The sequence below is a fragment of the Rhinatrema bivittatum genome, chromosome 19 (assembly GCF_901001135.1).
Source record: "Rhinatrema bivittatum chromosome 19, aRhiBiv1.1, whole genome shotgun sequence".
In the NCBI taxonomy this organism is placed as follows: Eukaryota; Metazoa; Chordata; class Amphibia; order Gymnophiona; family Rhinatrematidae; genus Rhinatrema; species Rhinatrema bivittatum.
This window is the reverse complement of record NC_042633.1, coordinates 37,805,361-37,825,980: the sequence shown is the minus strand read 5'-3', so window position 1 is coordinate 37,825,980 and position 20,620 is coordinate 37,805,361. Positions and strand designations below refer to the sequence as shown.

The 20,620-nt window shown below is 50.6% G+C and overlaps 1 protein-coding gene across 1 annotated transcript in view; it reads left to right on the top strand.

Moving 5' to 3' along the window:
- The window catches only part of LOC115081200 (butyrophilin subfamily 1 member A1-like), a 43,420-nt gene extending 25,974 nt beyond the window's left edge, over window positions 1–17,446 (top strand). The window contains exons 5-11 of the mRNA XM_029585723.1: window positions 633–761; window positions 1,774–1,797; window positions 2,169–2,189; window positions 2,658–2,678; window positions 9,783–9,803; window positions 9,916–9,942; window positions 16,678–17,446. Coding sequence (XP_029441583.1) covers window positions 633–761; window positions 1,774–1,797; window positions 2,169–2,189; window positions 2,658–2,678; window positions 9,783–9,803; window positions 9,916–9,942; window positions 16,678–17,225 — 791 coding nt within the window. The 3' untranslated portion in view covers window positions 17,226–17,446. The remainder of the gene's footprint in view (window positions 1–632; window positions 762–1,773; window positions 1,798–2,168; window positions 2,190–2,657; window positions 2,679–9,782; window positions 9,804–9,915; window positions 9,943–16,677) is intronic.
- Window positions 17,447–20,620: the final 3,174 nt, after the last annotated feature.

Here is a 20,620-nt window from a genome sequence, read left to right as displayed (position 1 = left end):
AACATAGAGAAGCTGAACCAATCTGCCAGCCCTGACCTCACTTTTATACTCAGAGGTCAGCATAAAAGTCTGATGGGACCGTCCAGAACTGGCAGCGAGATCGGTCACTCTGACCCGATAAGAGAGCCTCGCTCCTCTCCAGGTGGTTCCTTGACATTTCCTCCAGTTATTGAGATGTAGAGCTGGGGCTTCCTCAGTCCTGTCCCCAGTTTGTGGGAATAGTTTGTCTTTAGAAATCCATCAGGGAGAGGGCTTAGAAACTATTTTACACAAGTGGAAATCAGATTGAATGAACTCGGGTTCATGTTCTCTGTGAAATTTGCATCCTTTCTGCCTGGGGGAAGTGCATTCCCTGAATATGCATTGGGGAGAGTCTGAGCACTGGATCTGTTTGTAGCCTTCCAGGACTGGAGCTCTCCCTCCATGAAGATGCACCACATTCATTCCTCCCTCAGTATCAGGATCTCGTAGATTCTCCTTATATCTCCTCCTGTCCTGCACCTTCTCTTCCCTGAATCTAACAGCATTCTCTACAAATCTTTTTGACATTGTCAGATTAAAAGACTCAAATATTCATTATGTAATCCAAGAATAACTGAAAGTTCACATCCTCTGTCTCCTTTCATTTTCAGATGCATTTTTCCGGCGGGTCTCCCGTTGGGTGGTCTCTCTCTCCATCATTCTGGGGTCTGTGCTGATCTTCTGTGGTTTGCTGGTTGCGTTGGTTCTTTACCACTCGAGGAAGGAACACAAAGAGAAAGGTAATGGAGACCCGAACCCTGGCAGTCAGGGCCGCTGCTTCCATTAAGGCAAACTAGGCGGTTGCCTACAGGGCCAAAATTTGGGGGAGCAGAATCCCAGCAGCACAAGGCCCAGAAGGGGAAATCCAATACTGCAAAAGAAGGATGATTAGAACCAATGAAAAGATGAAACGAAAGTACTGATTGCTTTTTCTGGTCTTAATCTGATTACAGCAGAAGAAATAAATATCACTGGGTCCCAAGAAACAGACCGGAAGGCAAAACAAAATGAGACAGAGCAGTCGTGTTAGACTGATGATATTTATTCGCACATTTACCGTGATAAGAGCCCAACTCTGGCTGAATTTCCACAACGGCTGCTTCAGGGGCTTTTAAAAGATGTTTTTGCTTCAATATTTCAATCTCTGAAAGTGCAGATTCTGGTAAGATAAAAGGATGATAAGATTCCTGCAGAGTCAATCTCCGATACAGTTCCCCTGAAGCAGTCGTTGTAGAAACTCAGCCAGAGTTGGTCTCTTTTATCACGGTAAATGTGCAAATAAATATCATCAGTCTAACACGACTGCTCTGTCTCGTTTTGTTCTGCCTTCAGGATTTGAAAATCCACTCCCCTGGTCATCTGGGATGATCCTGAGAGCAGGAGGCACCATCTTTGCCCCCAGGATGAGCTGGGGGTATCTTTCCCTGTCCAAGGACACATGAGGGGTCGATTTGATCATCTTTGACCCCAATAAGAGCATAGAAAGCTGCAGAGGGGTTGGGACAGTAGATGAGGTGAGAGAGGGCTGCAGGGGAAGGATTGGGGATGGAGAGAGACAATCGCATCTGGGTGTGGAGAGGGGAGGGAAGAGGAGGCTGAGATGGTAGCAAGGTGTGAACTCACCTTGTAATCCCCCTCCCCACCCACAAGCAAATAATTCATTTAAATCCCGGTGAGGAAGTCCTGGAGGCAGGTTCAGATCTCTGTTACTGTCTGTGTGCACTGATTCTCTCTTCTTGTGTTTTCTTGTAGCAAATCTTTCTGCACAAGTCATTAGTAAGTAACTTTATAATTATTTACTGTGCCTGAAACAATCCCAGTTCATACAATCAAACAATCCCAGTCACCTGGGGTGATCCTGAGATCAGGAGGCAGCATCTCTGGCCCCAGGATGAGCTGGGAGGTATCTTTCCCTGTCCAAGGACACATGAGGGGGTCGATTTGATCATCTTTGACCCCAATAAGAGCCTAGAAAGCTGCAGAGGGGATGGGACAGCAGACGGGGGGAAGGAAAGGGGAGAGAGGGCTGCAGAGGAAGGATGAAGCAAATAATTCATTTAAATCCCGGTGAGGAAGTCCTGGAGGCAGGTTCAGATCTCTGTTACTGTCTGTGTGCACTGATTCTCTCTTCTTGTGTTTTCTTGTAGCAAATCTTTCTGCAGATGTTAGTAAGTAACTTTATAATTATTTACTGTGCCTGAAACAATCCCAGTTCATACAATCAAACAATCCCAGTCACCTGGGATGATCCTGAGATCAGGAGGCAGCATCTCTGGCCCCAGGATGAGCTGGGAGAGGTATCTTTCCCTGTCCAAGGACACATGAGGGGGTCGATTTGATCATCTTTGACCCCAATAAGAGCCTAGAAAGCTGCAGAGGGGATGGGACAGTAGATGAGGTGAGAGAGGGCTGCAGAGGCAGGATTGGAGATGGAGAGAGAAAACTGCCTCTGGGTGTGGGGAGGGGAGGGAAGAGGAGGCTGAGATGGTAGCAAGGTGTGAACTCACCTTGTGATGCCCCTCCCCACCCACAGGCAAATAATTCATTTAAATCCAGGTGAGGAAGTCCTGGAGGCAGGTTCAGATCTCTGTTACTGTCTGTGTGCACTGATTCTCTCTTCTTCTGTTTTCTTGTAGCAAATCTTTCTGCAGAAGTTAGTAAGTAACTTTATAATTATTTACTGTGTTTGAAACAATCCCATTTCCTGTCTTGCCCATTATCCCCACATTTCCTAGTTTATAAATAGCTTAGACAGGGCTGCTTTAACCACTTATCACAAGGGGGCCCACGCATAAAGTTTAACACAGGGACCCCTTGCGATTTTCCCAGATTGATCCCAACCCCATGTAAGGAACAGAGAAGCATTAGACTGTTGCACAATTTATTTTAAAGCAGTGTTTTTCATGCATGAAGGATTGGTTACAAAAGCTTTGCTTCTTTTACTCTTCGTCCTGAAGGCCAGTCTGTACTGATGGTATTTCCCTGCTGGCCAGCAGGTGGAGACAGAGAACTTGTTCATGCTACATATATTCTGGGATAGCTGGGCATGTTCTCCAGTAGTTCTCTGCTTCTAAGATGGTGGTAGGCAGGAATAACTGGAGGTTACCAAAAAAAAGAGAAGGTCCTGTTTGTGTGCCTCTCACTTTTTCTCCGTCTTTTCTTATCTGTTTCCTATTCCTCTTCTCCTTGGGCAAGGGTGCTTGAAGGGGAAAAAGCAGGTAGGGCCAAGTCTAACAGGAAAAGGGACATCAGCAGCAGCAGGAGAAAAGTACCCGGAATAGAGAGAGCCAGGGACTGCATAGGGCAGGTCCCTGAAGGGAGTGAGATGCGCTCTTAGGGAGTGCACAGGAACAACTCTCCTCCCCCACCCCCCCACCCCCCACTCCTCGCTGACATGGCCGAGAGAGGCCGGAAGTGCTTGCACTGTGGGGGAAGATGGCAGAGCCTCCATTGCAGGCTCCTTTTGCTTCAGCTTTGATCGCCCCACTCAGAAGAAAAGCAGGCACATCGGGGAAACTAAGGCAGGAGCAGGCTGCTGCTAGAGGAGCTGTCCACGCCAGCATAGAGGGAGGGGAAGAGCAGGCAGCATGAACAGAGTGCTCAGGGCAGGGAGACTCTCTGCCAGTGCCGCGGGCACAATTAATGCGGCAGCCTCCCCGCAGGCCAGGAATCTCCAGAGCTAGGGGAGAACACTCATTTCTCAAAGGAATTCATCCTACGTTTGCACCAGGAATTATATGAAAATGAGGACCAGGGGTCAGGAGGGGAGACCGCAGAGCAGAGGGCTTGGGGTAAAAGCCTCAGGAGAGGAAATGGGCCCCCGTGCCCCTGCCCTGGGTGAGTCAGATGGGGAACCAGGAGAAGGAGGCCCCTCTGAATAATCTGAACAGAGGAAGAGGCAGGGGAGGGGAAGGACGGGCACAATCAGGTCCCTCATACGTAAAGTCATGCAGACCTTGAGTCTGTAAGAGCCTCACAAGGAGAGCCCTTCCTCCAAGGCATGAGAAGGCCATCCCAAGTGTTCCCTTTCCATCCGGCCTCAGAGGGATGATAAAGGTGGAATGGGCAAGGCAGATCATGGGCACGCTTTATCCATTACAGGAGACTGACGTGAACAGGCTGCCTGAGCTGCCTAAAGAGGATGCACCAGTCACAGCTGTAACAAGGAAGATGATCCCAGTGGAAGGGGCACGGCCCTCAGGAATGCACAGGAGAGGAAAACAGAAAAACCTTCTTTAAAAGAAAAAAAGGCCTTTGAGATCGCTAGCCTTTCCCTGCAAGCTGCGACCTGTGGGAAATATATGGCTAGGGCGTTGGTGAACTGGTTGCAGCATCACAGGGAGGTAGCGTGGGAACCAGTGGAGGTAGCGCAGGAACCAGTGGAGGTAGCAGTAGTGGGGATGATGAGGTGGGAATCTGCATTCCTAGCAGATTCTCAATATTTAGTCAGAACCTCATCCAAACAGTGCTGCTGCTACGACCACCATCATTTTGGATAATGTTCTGGGGGCAGATGCCAGGCTAAAGGGCAATGCCCGGAACTGATCATGGCAGCCCAGAACCACAAAGCCTATGACACGCTGGTGGTCTTGATGGATTGGGATATGAAGGTAGGCCTCAGAGAGGTCCAGGGATGTTAAGAGCTCTCCCGGTTGCACTGCCATTATGATGGAGCAAAGAGTTTCCGTATAAGTGAATTACCCGCTGATGATGAATGGCACTCTTGAGATCCAGGATGGAGCAAAATGAACCCTCCTTCTTGGGTGTGATGAAATAGATGGAATAACGCCCCATCGTTTCCTGGGATGTAAGTACTGGGGCTTTAGCCCTCAAGCTGAGGAGCCTTATCAACATGGATTCCACTGCCAGTTTTTTGAGCTGGGAGTGGCAGGATGATATCATGAACATGTCCCGAGAGATGCTATGAAGTTCTAGAGCATATCCAGTATCCATCTGTCTGACGTGATCTCGACCCACCTCTGATAGAAGAGGGATAGTCGGCCCCCTATCTTTTTGTCCCATGGATGGGTCGACTAAACTTCATTGGGAAATTCTGGATTGAACCTGAGCCCGAACCAGTTCCTCTTTTTGGTTGTTGACTCTGAAAGGACTGAGACCTTCCCAAGGGCCACGATATCTGAAATGATGAGTTTCTGTGGGCGAGAAGCGCTGGGAGCCCCTGCCCTGACCCCTCATGAGCGAGGGGCACTGTGACCTCTTTTATCTTCCGGTAGCCGAGGCACTGAAGTTTCACCTCATTTACTGGATCGCTTTTCCAATTTGCTTCCAAATAGAAGGGATCCCTTAAAGGGCATCTTTGTGAGGTTTGCCTTAGAGATCACATCCGCTGACCAGTTTCACAGCCATAGCTGTCTTCTGGCCGCCACCACTGAGGCTACTTCTCTGGCTGAGGTATGCACTAGGTCAGAGCTTGCATTCACTAGGAAGGCCGCGGTGGGCTCCATCGCTTCTCTGGGATGCACCCCTGAGCTATCTGCCTCTCTCTCGAGATGCAGACATGAACGAGGCTCCAGGACACAACAGGATGCGATCTGCAGTGTCATTGCTGTCACATCAAAGACTTGCTTAAGGATGGACTCCAACTGTGTATTGTGTAGAGATGTGAATCGTGTCCTCGATCGTCTTAACGATCGATTTCGGCTGGGAGGGGGAGGGAATCGTATCGTCGCCGTTTGGGTGTTTAGATTATCGTGAAAAATCGTTAAAATCATGACACACACTAAAACCCCCTAAAACCCACCCCGACCCTTTAAATTAAATCCCCCACCCCAAATGCCTTAAATTACCTGGGGGTCCGTAGCGGCGGTCCGTAGCTTAAATTACCCCGGGTCTGTAGCTAAATCGGGGAAAGGGGGAGAGCAGGAAATCCGGCACACCAAATCGTGGTGTCTTCAGCCGGCGCCATTTTGCAAAATGGCCGCCGCAAAATGGCGGCGGCCATAGACCAATACGATTCGACGCAGGAGGTCATTCTGGACCCCCGCTGGACTTTTGGCAAGTCTTGTGGGGGTCAGGAGGCCCCCCCAAGCTGGCCAAAAGTTCCTGGGAGTCCAGCGGGGGCCCCTGGAGCGATCTCCTGCCGCGAATCGTTTCCGTACGGAAAATGGCGCCGGCAGGAGATCGACTGCAGGAGGTCATTCAGTCGCTGAACAACCTCCTGCAGTCGATCTCCTGCCGGCGCCATTTTCCGTACGGAAACGATTCGCGGCAGGAGATCGCTCCAGGGGCCCCCGCTGGACTCCCAGGAACTTTTGGCCAGCTTGGGGGGGCCTCCTGACCCCGACAAGACTTGCCAAAAGTCCAGCGGGGGTCCGGAACGACCTCCTGCGTCGAATCGTATTGGTCTATGGCCGCCGCCATTTTGCGGCGGCCATTTTGCAAAATGGCGCCGGCTGAAGACACCACGATTTGGTGTGCCGGATTTCCTGCTCTCCCCCTTTCCCCGATTTAGCTACGGACCCAGGGGTAATTTAAGCTACGGACCGCCGCTACGGATCCCCAGGTAATTTAAGGCATTTGGGGTGGGGGATTTAATTTAAAGGGTCGGGGTGGGTTTTAGGGGGTTTTAGTGTGCCGGGGGTGGGTTTTAGGGGGTTTTAGTGTGCCGCTGGACCCCCAGGTAATTTAAGGCATTTGGGGGGGGGGGTTCGGGAGGGTGGGGGATTTAATTTAAAGGGTCGGGGGTGGGTTTTAGGGAGTTTTAGTGTGCCGGTTTTCCTGCCCTCCCCCTTCCCCCGATTTACGATTTTTTGACGATAAATCGGGGGAATTGGTATTGTATCGTGGCCCTAATGATTTTTGACGATTTAAAATATATCGGACGATATTTTAAATCGTCAAAAAACGATTCACATCTCTAGTATTGTGTGCATCCTTCAAGGCCACTCTTCCCTCTACTGAGATAGTTGTTCACTTCGAGACACTGCAGACCAGGGCATCCACATTTGGGAAACAGAGGCGTTCTTTGGCCTCCAGTGCCCAGCCTCCTTTAAAACTGGCTTCCGGGGCATCCCACTGCAGATCAATCAACTTCTTGATGGCTTCCAGCATCGGGTAATACCAAGAGGCTTTCCGTAGAGACACCAGGATGGGGTTCTACTTCGGTTCCAACATAGGGTCCGTGCCCGGAACTCCCGGAGTCTTCAGGATCTGGGAGACCAGGGCTGGCAATTCATCTCAATGGAAAAATCCATAGCATGGTCCGGTATGGCCCCAGGTCTGGAGGGATTTCCCCATCCCCCAATGAGTCTGCATCCCTATTGTCGTCCGTGGTGTCTGCTTCCCTATCAGGGATACCCTTGGTGAGGCGAGGCATGTCCTGAAGCATGCTGATAGGGCTGGGAGGAGGAGGCCTTCCCAGATTAATTTATTTAGGTTCTTTTAATATACCGATGCTCAAGACAGGTCTTATCGTACCGGTTTACAAATAACAAATAACAGATGGGGCTCAGACCGGGCAGGGGCAGCAGCTGACTGCGCCTGAACAAAAGCGTGAAGGCCCTGAAATAATTCCACCCAAGAGAAGGTCACTGGGTCTATGCCTAGGCCAGGAGGAACTGGGGTATGTGCCTCTGAACTGCCTTCTCCCAGGGAGGACACAGCCCCGGGACTGCTCAGATCTGGGATGCTACTAGATAAGGTCATGGTTGACCAGTTCTCCGACTGGGTGGGGCCGAGTTTGGAGAAGATCTTGAAAATCTAGTCCTCCCTGAGCCTCCTCACAGTGCTGACACAGGAAGGCTTCTAGGTCAGACTGTGCAGCCTTATGGCAGATGGTACAAAGAGGGTGTTGCTTGTGCTTCTTTGCTGCCGGAGCCATAGTTAACTGTAGCTTGTGCATTCAGCCAGTTAGCGCTGAGCTCGAGCGCACACAACAGGTCCTTCCTACAACACGCATACCAAATGGTAAATGGGGGAAATGGCGCCACACTCACAAGATGGTGCCACTGCGGCCTGCCACGTGGAGTGCCCACCGAGTCTGTAGTGGGGCCTACCCCATCGAATGGGCCGCTCAACCTGCTTGGAAACCCCCTTCCCTTGCCCTAACAGGAGACTGAACCCCTTCCACTCCTCTGAATCGGAAGAGTTCTTTACGTACAGAGACAGTCTCCGGCTGCGGGGGGGGGGGGGGGAGAGGTCTTAGGCTATCACTGCCACACTTGGCTTCCTGCAGCAATGTCCACACCGGGAATCGGCTACCAGACCAAGGCACACCTCTGAGGGATCTCAGAAATCACCTCAGGAATTCTCAACTGTGGGAGGGACCCTTAGGTATCACCACAGGAGAGCGGGGCTCGATATTTCTCAATTCAAAGGTAAAATTTCCTCTTCTAAAGAGTACGGCGATCCCAATAGGGAAAGCACATCCACATCTGCTAGGAGACGGAGAGATACTGAATGGCTGAGGTCACACTGCAGGGGTATATTTAGGATGATGTCAGCTTTGAAATCTGACTCCATCTCCATCTGCTGTCAGGAGAGCACATAACCCATTGGTACTGAGTCCATCTGGCTACACGCTAAGAAATTGTCAATCCCTTTGTATTTTCGTAAAAAGGGCTTTAGGCATTATTTGATTTCCTATGGTGAGTCTGTATGTTGGGTGTGGGAGGGGGACTGGTGAGAGGGGACACGATTGAGGTGAATGTATGGGTGACAGGTGAGAGATAGACTGGTTGGGGTGGTGACTGGTGAGAGTAAGGACTGGTCTGCAGGACAAAGAGGAAGGTGAAATTTAAACTTGTTAGTAAATTTCCTTTCCTTTACTCCTAGCAGACCAGTCCACAACCCTCCCCCCTCAAGAAAAAGACAAGGGGTTCAAGATAGGGAAGCTTTGAGAAGGGGGGCAGCAAGGAATAGATGAGATCCCCTGAGAGGATTGCCTGACCGCACGCCCCGGAGGTCAGTCCCTCCCAAAAAAAATGGGGGAGGGGGAAGAAGGGGTGTGGGGAGAGGGGAATGTATGGAAGGAGGAAGGTAAATGAATGAATAAACCAGGTCAGCCTGTTCAGCAGTCTGACAGGGCAGCCCTCTCCCTTTATCTGTGTGTTTGCTTTTCTAGGGGGTGATATTTATTTCTTTGGCTTTGGTTTTGTTGTTGTTTCTCTGCCCTTGAGGCCAAAAAATACCAACTGTGTGAAGAAAGTGGGCGAGGGAGGGAGACTGGCAGAGAGCGCGCCAGCCATCCCAGAATATATGTGGCAAAGGACGTAAAAGCAAAGCAGAAACAGAGAGCAGCAGCCAAACCAATCAGGCCAGGCGAGACTTACCTAAATGCATTTTACATGGCTCGGGTGCTCGACCTCTTGTTAAATACAGAGCTAGCCCGGACCCTCACATCCAGTGCATGGGAAGTTAGGTCCTAGACTAGAAACGGTGCAGAATCTGCCCTGGAACCAGGAACTGCCAACAGAGTTTTCCAAATACCTTCAGCCATGCAAGAGAAAGGATCTAACATGTAGGTAACCCCCATCCTGTATGTGATCCAAAACCAAACCATTCATTCCCCAACCACTTTGGCTAAAGGCAACTTTCAAACAATTGAAAACCCAGACCCTGACATCAGCTGACGTTTCAGGAAGACCCTGCTTCAGGGGGATCTTATCATCGCCGAATCTACCGCTCTCACTGCGTACAAATGAGGACGCTGTGCTATAATCAGATCTTCATGATAGTAAAGTAAGGGATAGGTTTATAACCCAGCAGCTCTGACTTGTATTCATTTCTGTTTTTCTATACAGAATCCCTTTCTGCAGAACTTGGTAAGTTTTTATTCATAGACACATCAAAGTGTTTATTAAAGACTTTCCTTCCTATGATTAATGTCTGTAATTCTCTGAGCTTTGACTGTTGTGCTTTTCTGTTTCATTTCAGAGTGGAGAAGATGCTGCAGTTATGCAGGTAACACAATCTGACACAATCTCACCTCTTCAATGTGAATTTATTCCTTTATGCAACTACTCTCAGTGTCGTATCTCAGTACAGCCTTCTACAGATATTAATATGGACAGAATATTTCTCTGCTGTGATAGAGAAGAGTGTGTGTCCCGATCATACAGTGCAGGGTAAGGGAGTGATCCCTCTGGTAAGGAGAGAATAGGGACAGGATATTTCTCTGCTGTGATACAGAAGAGTGTGTGTGTCCTGATCATACACTGCAGGGTCAGGGAGTGATCCCTCTGGTAAGGAGAGAATAGGGACAGAATATTTCTCTGCTGTGATACAGAAGAGTGTGTGTGTCCTGATCATACACTGCAGGGTCAGGGAGTGATCCCTCTGGTAAGGAGAGAATAGGGACAGAATATTTCTCTGCTGTGATACAGAAGAGTGTGTGTGTCCTGATCATACACTGCAGGGTCAGGGAGTGATCCCTCTGGTAAGGAGAGAACAGGGACAGAATATTTCTCTGCTGTGATAGAGAAGAGTGTGTGTTTCCTGATCATACACTGCAGGGTCAGGGAGCGATCCCTCTGGTAAGGAGAGAATAGGGACAGAATATTTCTCTGCTGTGATAGAGAAGAGTGTGTGTGTCCTGATCATACACTGCAGGCTCAGGGAGTGATCCCTCTGGTAAGGAGAGAATAGGGACAGAATATTTCTCTGCTGTGATACAGAAGAGTGTGTGTGTGTCCTGATTATACACTGCAGGGTCAGGGAGTGATCCCTCTGGTAAGGAGAGAATAGGGACAGAATATTTCTCTGCTGTGATACAGAAGAGTGTGTGTGTCCTGATCATACACTGCAGGGTCAGGGAGTGATCCCTCTGGTAAGGAGAAAATAGGGACAGAATATTTCTCTGCTGTGATACAGAAGAGTGTGTGTTTCCTGATCATACACTACAGGGTCAGGGAGTGATCCCTCTGGTAAGGAGAGAATAGGGACAGAATATTTCTCTGCTGTGATACAGAAGAGTGTGTGTTTCCTGATCATACACTGCAGGGTCAGGGAGTGATCCCTCTGGTAAGGAGAGAATAGGGACAGAATATTTCTCTGCTGTGATACAGAAGAGTGTGTGTGTCCTGATCATACACTGCAGGGTCAGAGAGTGATCCCTCTGGTAAGGAGAGAATAGGGACAGAATATTTCTCTGCTGTGATACAGAAGAGTGTGTGTGTGTCCTGATCATACACTGCAGGGTCAGGGAGTGATCCCTCTGGTAAGGAGAGAATAGGGACAGAATATTTCTCTGCTGTGATACAGAAGAGTGTGTGTTTCCTGATCATACACTGCAGGGTCAGAGAGTGATCCCTCTGGTAAGGAGAGAATAGGGACAGAATATTTCTCTGCTGTGATACAGAAGAGTGTGTGTGTGTCCTGATCATACACTGCAGGGTCAGGGAGTGATCCCTCTGGTAAGGAGAGAATAGGGACAGAATATTTCTCTGCTGTGATAGAGAAGAGTGTGTGTGTTTCCTGATCATACACTGCAGGGTCAGACAGAATATATTATATTTATTGTTTAATATTATGTGTAACCTCTTTTCACTGCCTGAGCCCTAGTGGAATGAGTCTGAACCTGAGTAGGCAATGGCTTTTCAGTATCCACATGTGCAGCTGTTAGGGGTGTGCATTCGTATTGACCGCATATGTAAAACGCTACTCATATTTTTTTTTTAACTTAAAAAAGTGATGCGACATAAACGATCGGATTTCCCACATATCCAACATAGCTATGTTGGATATGTTGGAAATCGCGATTGTTGAGCCAAAATAAAAATTTAAACCCCTCACCTTCCTTAATCCCCCCCCAAAGACTTACCACAACTCCCTGGTGATCGAGCGAGGAGTGAGGACGCCATTTCTGCAATCCTTGGCGAGAAGCATGTGACGTCGGCGCCACGTCGAGTGACGCGGCGTCATGTGATTCCCGGCAAGTTCGCGGCGGAAGGCTCGTTCGGCCCAAAAAGAACTTTTGGCCAGCTTGGGGGGACCTCCTGACCCCCCAAGCTGGCCAAAAGTTCTTTTTGGGCCGAACGAGCCTTCCGGCGCGAACTTGCCGGGAATCACATGACGCCGCGTCACTCGACGTGGCGCCGACGTCACATGCTTCTCGCCAAGGATTGCAGAAATGGCGTCCTCACTCCTCGCTCGATCACCAGGGAGTTGTGGTAAGTCTGGGGGGGGGGATTAAGGAGGGTGAGGGGGTTTAAATTTTTTTTTTTGCACATATGGACATATACCCAACTCATTTAATTTTTTTTATGTCCATATTGGCCGCAAATGGGACCCCCTTTGGACATATGGACATATGGACATAAACTTTTGCTCTGCACATCCCTAGCAGCTGTGACCACCTCCTTAACCCGCGAAGCTGGTTCACCCTGCTTCCTTCCCCCATGAAGGACAAACAGGCGATCCATCTTTCAGAAAGGTTCAGAAACCACCAGATACCACACAACAAGTCGTTCTACACCCAAGCGATGCAGGAGGTGACAAGGAAATGGATTGATTTAAATTAATTCCAAGCCACTTTAGGCTAGAAGGATGGACCAGGATGCAGCTCTCTGCCCCTGGAGTCACCTGAAGGAATGGCTACCGGCAAGACAAGGCCTGCAGCTCGGAAACTCGATGTGCAAAAAACATATAACAACCAGGAACACTGTCTTCAAGGTTAATAACCACAAGGAAAGACAATGCAGAGGTCAGAACGCAGGGCCTGACAAATAATCTAGCACCAGATTAAGGGTCCACAAGGGAACCGGCAACCGCAATGGAGGCCGAAGATTCTTCACTTCCTCTGAAACAGGCAAGAGCCACAACCTGCACCTTCCAGGAATTAAGGGCCAAACCTTTATTTATCCCATCCTGCAAGAATTCCAGAAGGAGTAGGATCCTAACTGAATGAGGAAGGATACAGAGGTCCTCACACCAGGCCTCAAACGCTCTCCAAACCCGCACACAGGTTCAGGAAGTAGAGAACGTGCAAGCGTGGAGTAAGGTGGCAATCACGGCAGAAGAATATCCTCGCTTCAGCAGGAAAACCCTCTCAAGGGTCAAACCGCAGCACAGAACAGAGTCGGATCCTCATGAAGAACTGGTCCCTGATGCAACAGATCCACCTGCGTTGGAAGGGTAACGGGGGTCTCCACCAGGAGTCTTCACAGATCTTCAAACCACGGCTGCGTGGCCCAGTCTGGTGCCACCAGAAGTACCAACCCTCTGTGGCCTTCAATCTTGCAAACTATCCTGCCCAGCAAGGACCACGGAGGAAAGGCATAAAGCACCTTGTATGAGAGGATCTATGCAAATATCTGCATCTGCTGGCAGGGGAGCATCACCTGAGTCCATCTGTCTACTCGCTAGGAAACGTAACACATCCCCCTCACTTATATCTCTCCTCCATACCCATCCTTCACCTGTCTACTCGCTGGGAAACGTAACACATCCCCCCTCACTTATATCTCTCCTCCATACCCATCCTTCACCTGTCTACTCGCTAGGGAACGTAACACATCCCCCCTCACTTATATCTCTCCTCCATACCCATCCTTCACCTGTCTACTCGCTAGGAAACGTAACACATCCCCCCTCACTTATATCTCTCCTCCATACCCATCCTTCACCTGTCTACTCGCTGGGAAACGTAACACATCCCCCTCACTTATATCTCTCCTCCATACCCATCCTTCACCTGTCTACTAGGAAACGTAACACATCCCCCTCACTTATATCTCCTCCATACCCATCCTTCACCTGTCTACTCGCTAGGAAACGTAACACATCCCCCTCACTTATATCTCCTCCATACCCATCCTTCACCTGTCTACTCGCTAGGAAACGTAACACACCCCCTCACTTATATCCTCCATACCCATCCTTCACCTGTCTACTCGCGGAAACGTAACACATCCCCCCTCACTTATATCTCTCCTCCATACCCATCCTTCACCTGTCTACTCGCTAGGAAACGTACAACACCCCCCCTCTCACTTATATCTCTCCTCCATACCCATCCTTCACCTGTCTACTCGCTAGGAAACGTAACACATCCCCCCTCACTTATATCTCTCCTCCATACCCATCCTTCACCTGTCTACTCGCTAGGAAACGTAACACATCCCCCCTCACTTATATCTCTCCTCCATACCCATCCTTCCCTGTCTACTCGCTAGGAAACGTAACACATCCCCCTCCTCACTTATATCTCTCCTCCATACCCATCCTTCACCTGTCCTACTCGCTAGGAAACGTAACACATCCCCCCTCACTTATATCTCTCCTCCATACCCATCCTTCACCTGTCTACTCGCTGGGAAACGTAACACATCCCCCTCTCACTTATATCTCTCCTCCATACCCATCCTTCACCTGTCTACTCGCTGGGAAACGTAACACATCCCCTCTCACTTATATCTCTCCTCCATACCCATCCTTCACCTGTCTACTCGCTGGGAAACGTAACACATCCCCCCTCACTTATATCTCATCCTCCATACCCATCCTTCACCTGTCTACTCGCTAGGAAACGTAACACATCCCCCTCTCACTTATACTCTCCTCCATACCCATCCTTCACCTTCTCCTCGCTAGGGAACGTAACACATCCCCCCTCCACTTATATCTCTCCTCCATACCCATCCTTCACCTGTCTACTCGCTAGGAAACGTAACACATCCCCCCTCCCTTAATCTCTCCTCCATACCCATCCTTCACCTGTCTACTCGCTAGGAAATGTAACACACATCCCCCACTCACTTATATCTCTCCTCCATACCCATCCTTCAACCTGTCTACCTCGCCTAGGAAACGTACACATCCCCCTCCCTCACTTCTATATCTCTCCTCCATACCCATCCTTCACCCTGTCTACTCGCTAGGAAACGTAACACATCCCCCCTCACTTATATCTCTCCTCCATACCCATCCTTCACCTGTCTACTCGCTAGGAACGTAACACATCCCCCCTCAACTTATTATCTCTCCTCCATACCCATCCTTCACCTGTCTACTCGCTAGGAAACGTAACACATCCCCCCTCACTTATATCTCTCCTCCATACCCATCCTTCACCTGTCTACTCACTAGGGAAACGTACACATCCAATCCCCCCCTTCACTTATATCTCTCCTCCATACCCATCCTTCACCTGTCTACTCGCTGGGAAACGTAACACATCCCCCCTCACTTATATCTCTCCTCCATACCCATCCTTCACCTGTCTACTCGCTAGGAAACGTAACACATCCCCCCTCACTTATATCTCTCCTCCATACCCATTCCTTCACCTGTCTACTCGCTAGGAAACGTAAACACATCCCCCCTCACTTATATCTCTCCTCCATACCCATCCTTCACCTGTCTACTCGCTAGGAAACGTAACACATCCCCCCTCACTTATATCTCTCCTCCATACCCATCCTTCACCTGTCTACTCGCTAGGAAACGTAACACATCCCCCCTCACTTATATCTCTCCTCCATACCCATCCTTCACCTGTCTACTCGCTAGGGAAACGTAACACATCCCCTCCTCACTTATAATCTCTCCTCCATACCCATCCCTTCACCTGTCTACTCGCTAGGAAACGTAACACATCCCCCCTCACTTATATCTCCTCCTCCATACCCATACTTCACCTGTCTACTCGCTAGGGAAACGTAACACATCCCCCCTCACTTATATCTCTCCTCCATACCCATCCTTCACCTGTCTACTCGCTAGGAAACGTAACACATCCCCCCTCACTTATATCTCTCCTCCATACCCATACTTCACCTGTTCTACTCGCTAGGAAACGTAAACACCATCCCCCCTCACTTATATCTCTCCTCCATACCCATCCTTCCCTCCCTCCCCTCACTGTCCCTCCTCACTCACACACACTGCTGCTCACTTATTCTCTTTTCCAGAGACGCTCTCCCTTTCCTCACACACACCTCACCGCTGGACACTTAAATCTCTCTCTCTACCACACACTTTGTTCCTGCCTCCTCCCATCTGTCTTTTGCTCACTCATTTCCCCTGCCCCCTACTCTCACGCACATCCCTCTCCTACCCCTGCTCTCTCTCTCACACCTTAGCAGTGCTGAAGCCCTCCAGAACCAGCAGCAGCACCGGGACCCTGGGGGCCTGCAGTCTTGCTTTCCCCATTGCCTCCGTTGTCCCTGAAAGAAGCCGTTCTGCCTTCATCAGGAAGTGCCCAGGTACAGAGAGAGTGCAGGGGGCACAGGACAGGCAGTGCAGTGACCTGTGACCCTCATCACTGCTACTGCCCTGTGCCACTGTCACCTGCCTCCATGTCCTAGTGAACAGTCTGATTCAGTCCTGGCTTTATCGTGGTGCATGCTGGGATTTGTAGTATGGAGGGCATCAGCTTTCCCATCTGGGGGCAACGCCCCTCCCTCAGCTGAAAGCAAGAAGACACTGGGAGCAGAGAGGGGCAATCTGGAGACCTATGTCCTGCAGCTCAGGAGTGAGAGCCACTGACCAATAGGATTGCTAGAACCTGCCAGTGAGCAGAGCTTCTGATAGGCTGAATGACAGGAGCCAGTAACCAATGACAGGAGCCAGTAACCAATGACAGGAGCCAGTGAGGGCCACGGGATGAGTAGGGAGCCAATAACAGTTAGATGTTGGTGTGTGAGGAGCCAATCAGAAGTGTGAGCTCATGTTTATTAATGTTTCTCCTCTCTGCAGTGGATGTGACTCTGGATCCTGAAACCGCTCATCCCCGGCTCCTCCTGACTGACGATGGGAAAACTATGGAATGTGGCGGCACAGGAGAGAACCTGAGAGAGACTTCACTGAGATTTAACATTTCTCCCTGTGTGCTGGGGCGTGAGGCCTTCACCTCGGGGAGACATTTCTGGAAGGTGGAGGTGGGGGACGGGAGAGCGTGGGAGCTGGGGGTGTGCAGAGACTCTGTGTGCAGAAATGGGTGGATCACAATATCACCTGAGGAGGGATACTGGGCAGTGGGGCTGTGGCGTGGAGGGGGATACTGGGCACTCACCTCCCCCAAGAAACCGCTCCCCCTGAGAGAGAGTCCCCGGGCTGTGGGGATCTTCCTGGACTATGAGGAAGGAGAAGTTTCATTTTACGATGCAGAGAATAAATCTCATCTCTACACCTTCTCTGACACCTTCTCTGACACCTTCTCTGATACCGTCTCTGACCCTCTCCGGCCTTACTTCTGTACCCTCGATGATCCTCTGAGGATCCGGCCAGTGCCAGGCTGGGAGTGAGAGCGCGGGGCTAAAGGTATCAGCTGAGGTCTCTGGGAGAGGGTGAGAGGGGGAAAGCAGGCTCCAGATTTGTGTTAAACCTGTGAATGAAACATCACTGCCCAGCAACAGGAGAGGACCTGAGAGGGTGGGAGATGAGGAGTTAGGGGCTGGGAGGTCTCAGTTACCCAGGGGGTAATGAAATGGCCTCCTAATGAGAGTCTGCAGGGAGGGCCACAGAATAGATGAGGGGGAGAGGGGCTTTTCTTTCTAAATAAAATCAGTTGGATGGGAGGGAAGGATTCCTTGCTTGGGGGGAGTTAGGGGATGTAACGGGATAGATTTAGATGATTAATTTGGGGCTGAAAATGTCCCTAAAGATAAGCATCTGAGATTAGCCCCCGCCCCTGCCTGCTCAAGGCTGTTTGTTTGTACAGGGACCTCAATCAGAGTAAAATACCTGGGGAACAAATCATTAAGGAGGAGTGGAGGAGTCACCGAGGGGTGAGAGCAGCTACAAACCAGGGCTCAGATCCTGCTGCTGCTCCCTGTGACCTTGTGCAAGTCCCTTCCCCCTCCTTTACCCCAGTCTGTGAGCCCTCTGGGGACGGGGGGATAGGGACAGCACCTGCAGGATAGGGGCAGCCAGGACTGATGGCTCCTTACAGAAACCGTCCCACAGATAATACTCTCCAGACATCAATGGGATTAAAACAAGGCCGCAGCTTTATTAGTAATTAAATCACCAGAGCCAAGGTCAGCACAGATTCCCCATCCCAAGGAATCACCTGCCACGCCCCAGCAAGATGACCCCCTCACAGGCCCCCAAACCTGCAATATCCAGCAGTATCCCCCCGCTAACCAGGACCCCCACCACACCCCAGCAAGATGACCCCCTCACAGGCCCCCAAACCTGCAATATCCAGCAGTATCCCCCCGCTAACCAGGACCCCCACCACAGCCCAGCAAGATGACCCCTTCACAGGCCCCCAAACCTGCAATATCCAGCAGTATCCCCCCGCTAACCGGGACCCCCACCACAGCCCAGCAAGGTGACCCTTCACAGGCCACCAAACCTGCAATATCCAGCAGTATCCCCCCCGCTAACAGGGACCCCCACCACAGCCCAGCAAGATGACCTCCTCACAGGCCACCAAACCTGCAATATCCAGCAGTATCCCCCCGCTAACCGGGACCCCCCACCACAGCCCAGCAAGATGACCTCCTCACAGGCCACCAAACCTGCAATATCCAGCAGTATCCCCCCCGCTAACCGGGACCCCCACCACAGCCCAGCAAGGTGACCCTTCACAGGCCACCAAACCTGCAATATCCAGCAGTATCCCCCCTGCTAACAGGGACCCCCACCACAGCCCAGCAAGATGACCCCTTCACAGGCCCCCAAACCTGCAATATCCAGCAGTATCCCCCCGCTAACCGGGACCCCCACCACAGCCCAGCAAGATGACCCCTTCACAGGCCCCCAAACCTGCAATATCCAGCAGTATCCCCCCCGCTAACCGGGACCCCCACCACAGCCCAGCAAGGTGACCCCTTTACAGGCCCCCAAACCTGCAATATCCAGCAGTATCCCCCCGCTAACCGGGACCCCACCACAGCCCAGCAAGATGACCCCCTCACAGGCCACCAGACCTGCAATATCCAGCAGTATCCCCCGCTAACCGGGACCCCCACCACAGCCCAGCAAGATGACCCCTCACAGGCCCCCAAACCTGCAATATCCAGCAGTATCCCCCCGCCAACCGGGACCCCCACCACAGCCCAGCAAGATGACCCCCTCACAGGCCACCAAACCTGCAATATCCAGCAGTATCCCCCCCCCCCGCTAACCGGGACCCCCACCACAGCCCAGCAAGGGGGCCCCAACCACGAGCCTGAACCCCAGGTCACATGCAACTAACGCCAGAGTCACGAAAGCAGATTCCTAGCTCTAAACCCTGCCCCACAAGAATCAGGGCTCTGGTAACTCCACCATAGGGAGAGGGTCGGGTGGAGAATCCTCACAGCCCCCTCACCCCCCACAAACGACTCCAAGGCCTCCTGAATAGAGTTAAGGAATAAATCATTGTCCTCATTAGACAGGTGAACACCGTCCCTGCCATAAAGGCCCGGACAGACATCCCAGGACCAGATGTGAGTAACATGAATCCCACCGTGCGCCAACAACCAGGACCCAATCTGCTTATTCAGTTTAACCCTACTGCAGCCGCGAATCCTCAGATCCATGCAGGCAGGCCTTGGGATAATGTCCGACCAGATTAATGTTATATTAGGCGGCCACGACGACGATGGCACAGCCAAATCCTTTCAGACTGCGTCCAGCAGCTGACGACAGGACCAGTCCCCTGAGTCGTTGTCACCAAGGTGAACGAGCAGAACCTCTGGAGGCGTCCACTTGGATAGCGAGGAGCGCACGAGAGGAGCTGCTTCCATCGCATCCCACGGAGCCCGAGCCACTTCACACGGACTCCATGGAGAGCCAAACTAAGGTGAGGGCCAGAAGCTCCTTTCACAGCCCAGAGATGCACCAAACAATAAAGGAATGGCCAATCCCTCCTCTGAGGCAGCTGCAAATCTGGAAAACAAAGAAAATGAACGCAGGAAGCAGCCATGAAACTACAACGCTTACCGTTTGCCAGATCTTTCCTGATTAGGGAAGAGAATACCTATACATATCTATGTATCTGTCTATATAGTAGGTATTCTCTTTCCTGAGTAGGGTAAATGGCTTCCTCTAGTTAATGTATTTTATCATATTTTTATTGTACTTTTATTAGTGTTTGTGTTTTGCATGTTCCAGTCATCTTTTTGCTGAGTGTACAGTTTTTAAAAGTTGGAAATACATAAATTATCTGCAATTAACTCTCCTGTGTTATCAGATTTTATTTATTCTCTGTTCTATCCTCTTATGGCTCAAATTAATTGTGCCAGGTGACAGAGCTGTATCTTTTGATTTCTGTTGTCTGTGGTGTTCTCTTTGGGTTTTCCTGTCACCACTTTCAATAAAGATTTTTATTTTGATCAGACCTGGAGGGACGAGTGATTTTTTTTTTCTGGCACGGTTGGCCGGGGAGCAGAAGAGTCCCAGAGAGAAGAAAGCACCCTCTGTTCCTCTCTGGGATTTCTGGGCCTCACATGCAAGATTGTGCGTTTCTGCATTAAATCTTGGTGACCGGACTCTTCAGCCCTCAGGAGGGTTCACTGGGGGCAGATCTTAGGATCAGCAGCAAGAGAGCGTGCGTTTTACAGATCTGAAACTTTACATATCCCTTCCAAAAGGGGCGCCAGGCAATATTTAAATTAGGGGTCGCGTTAGGAGGATGCGCTAGGACCCTTAGCGCATCTTTGCTAGCGCGAACCCAGACGGTTTTCGCGACTGCCGTAGACCGGTCCCG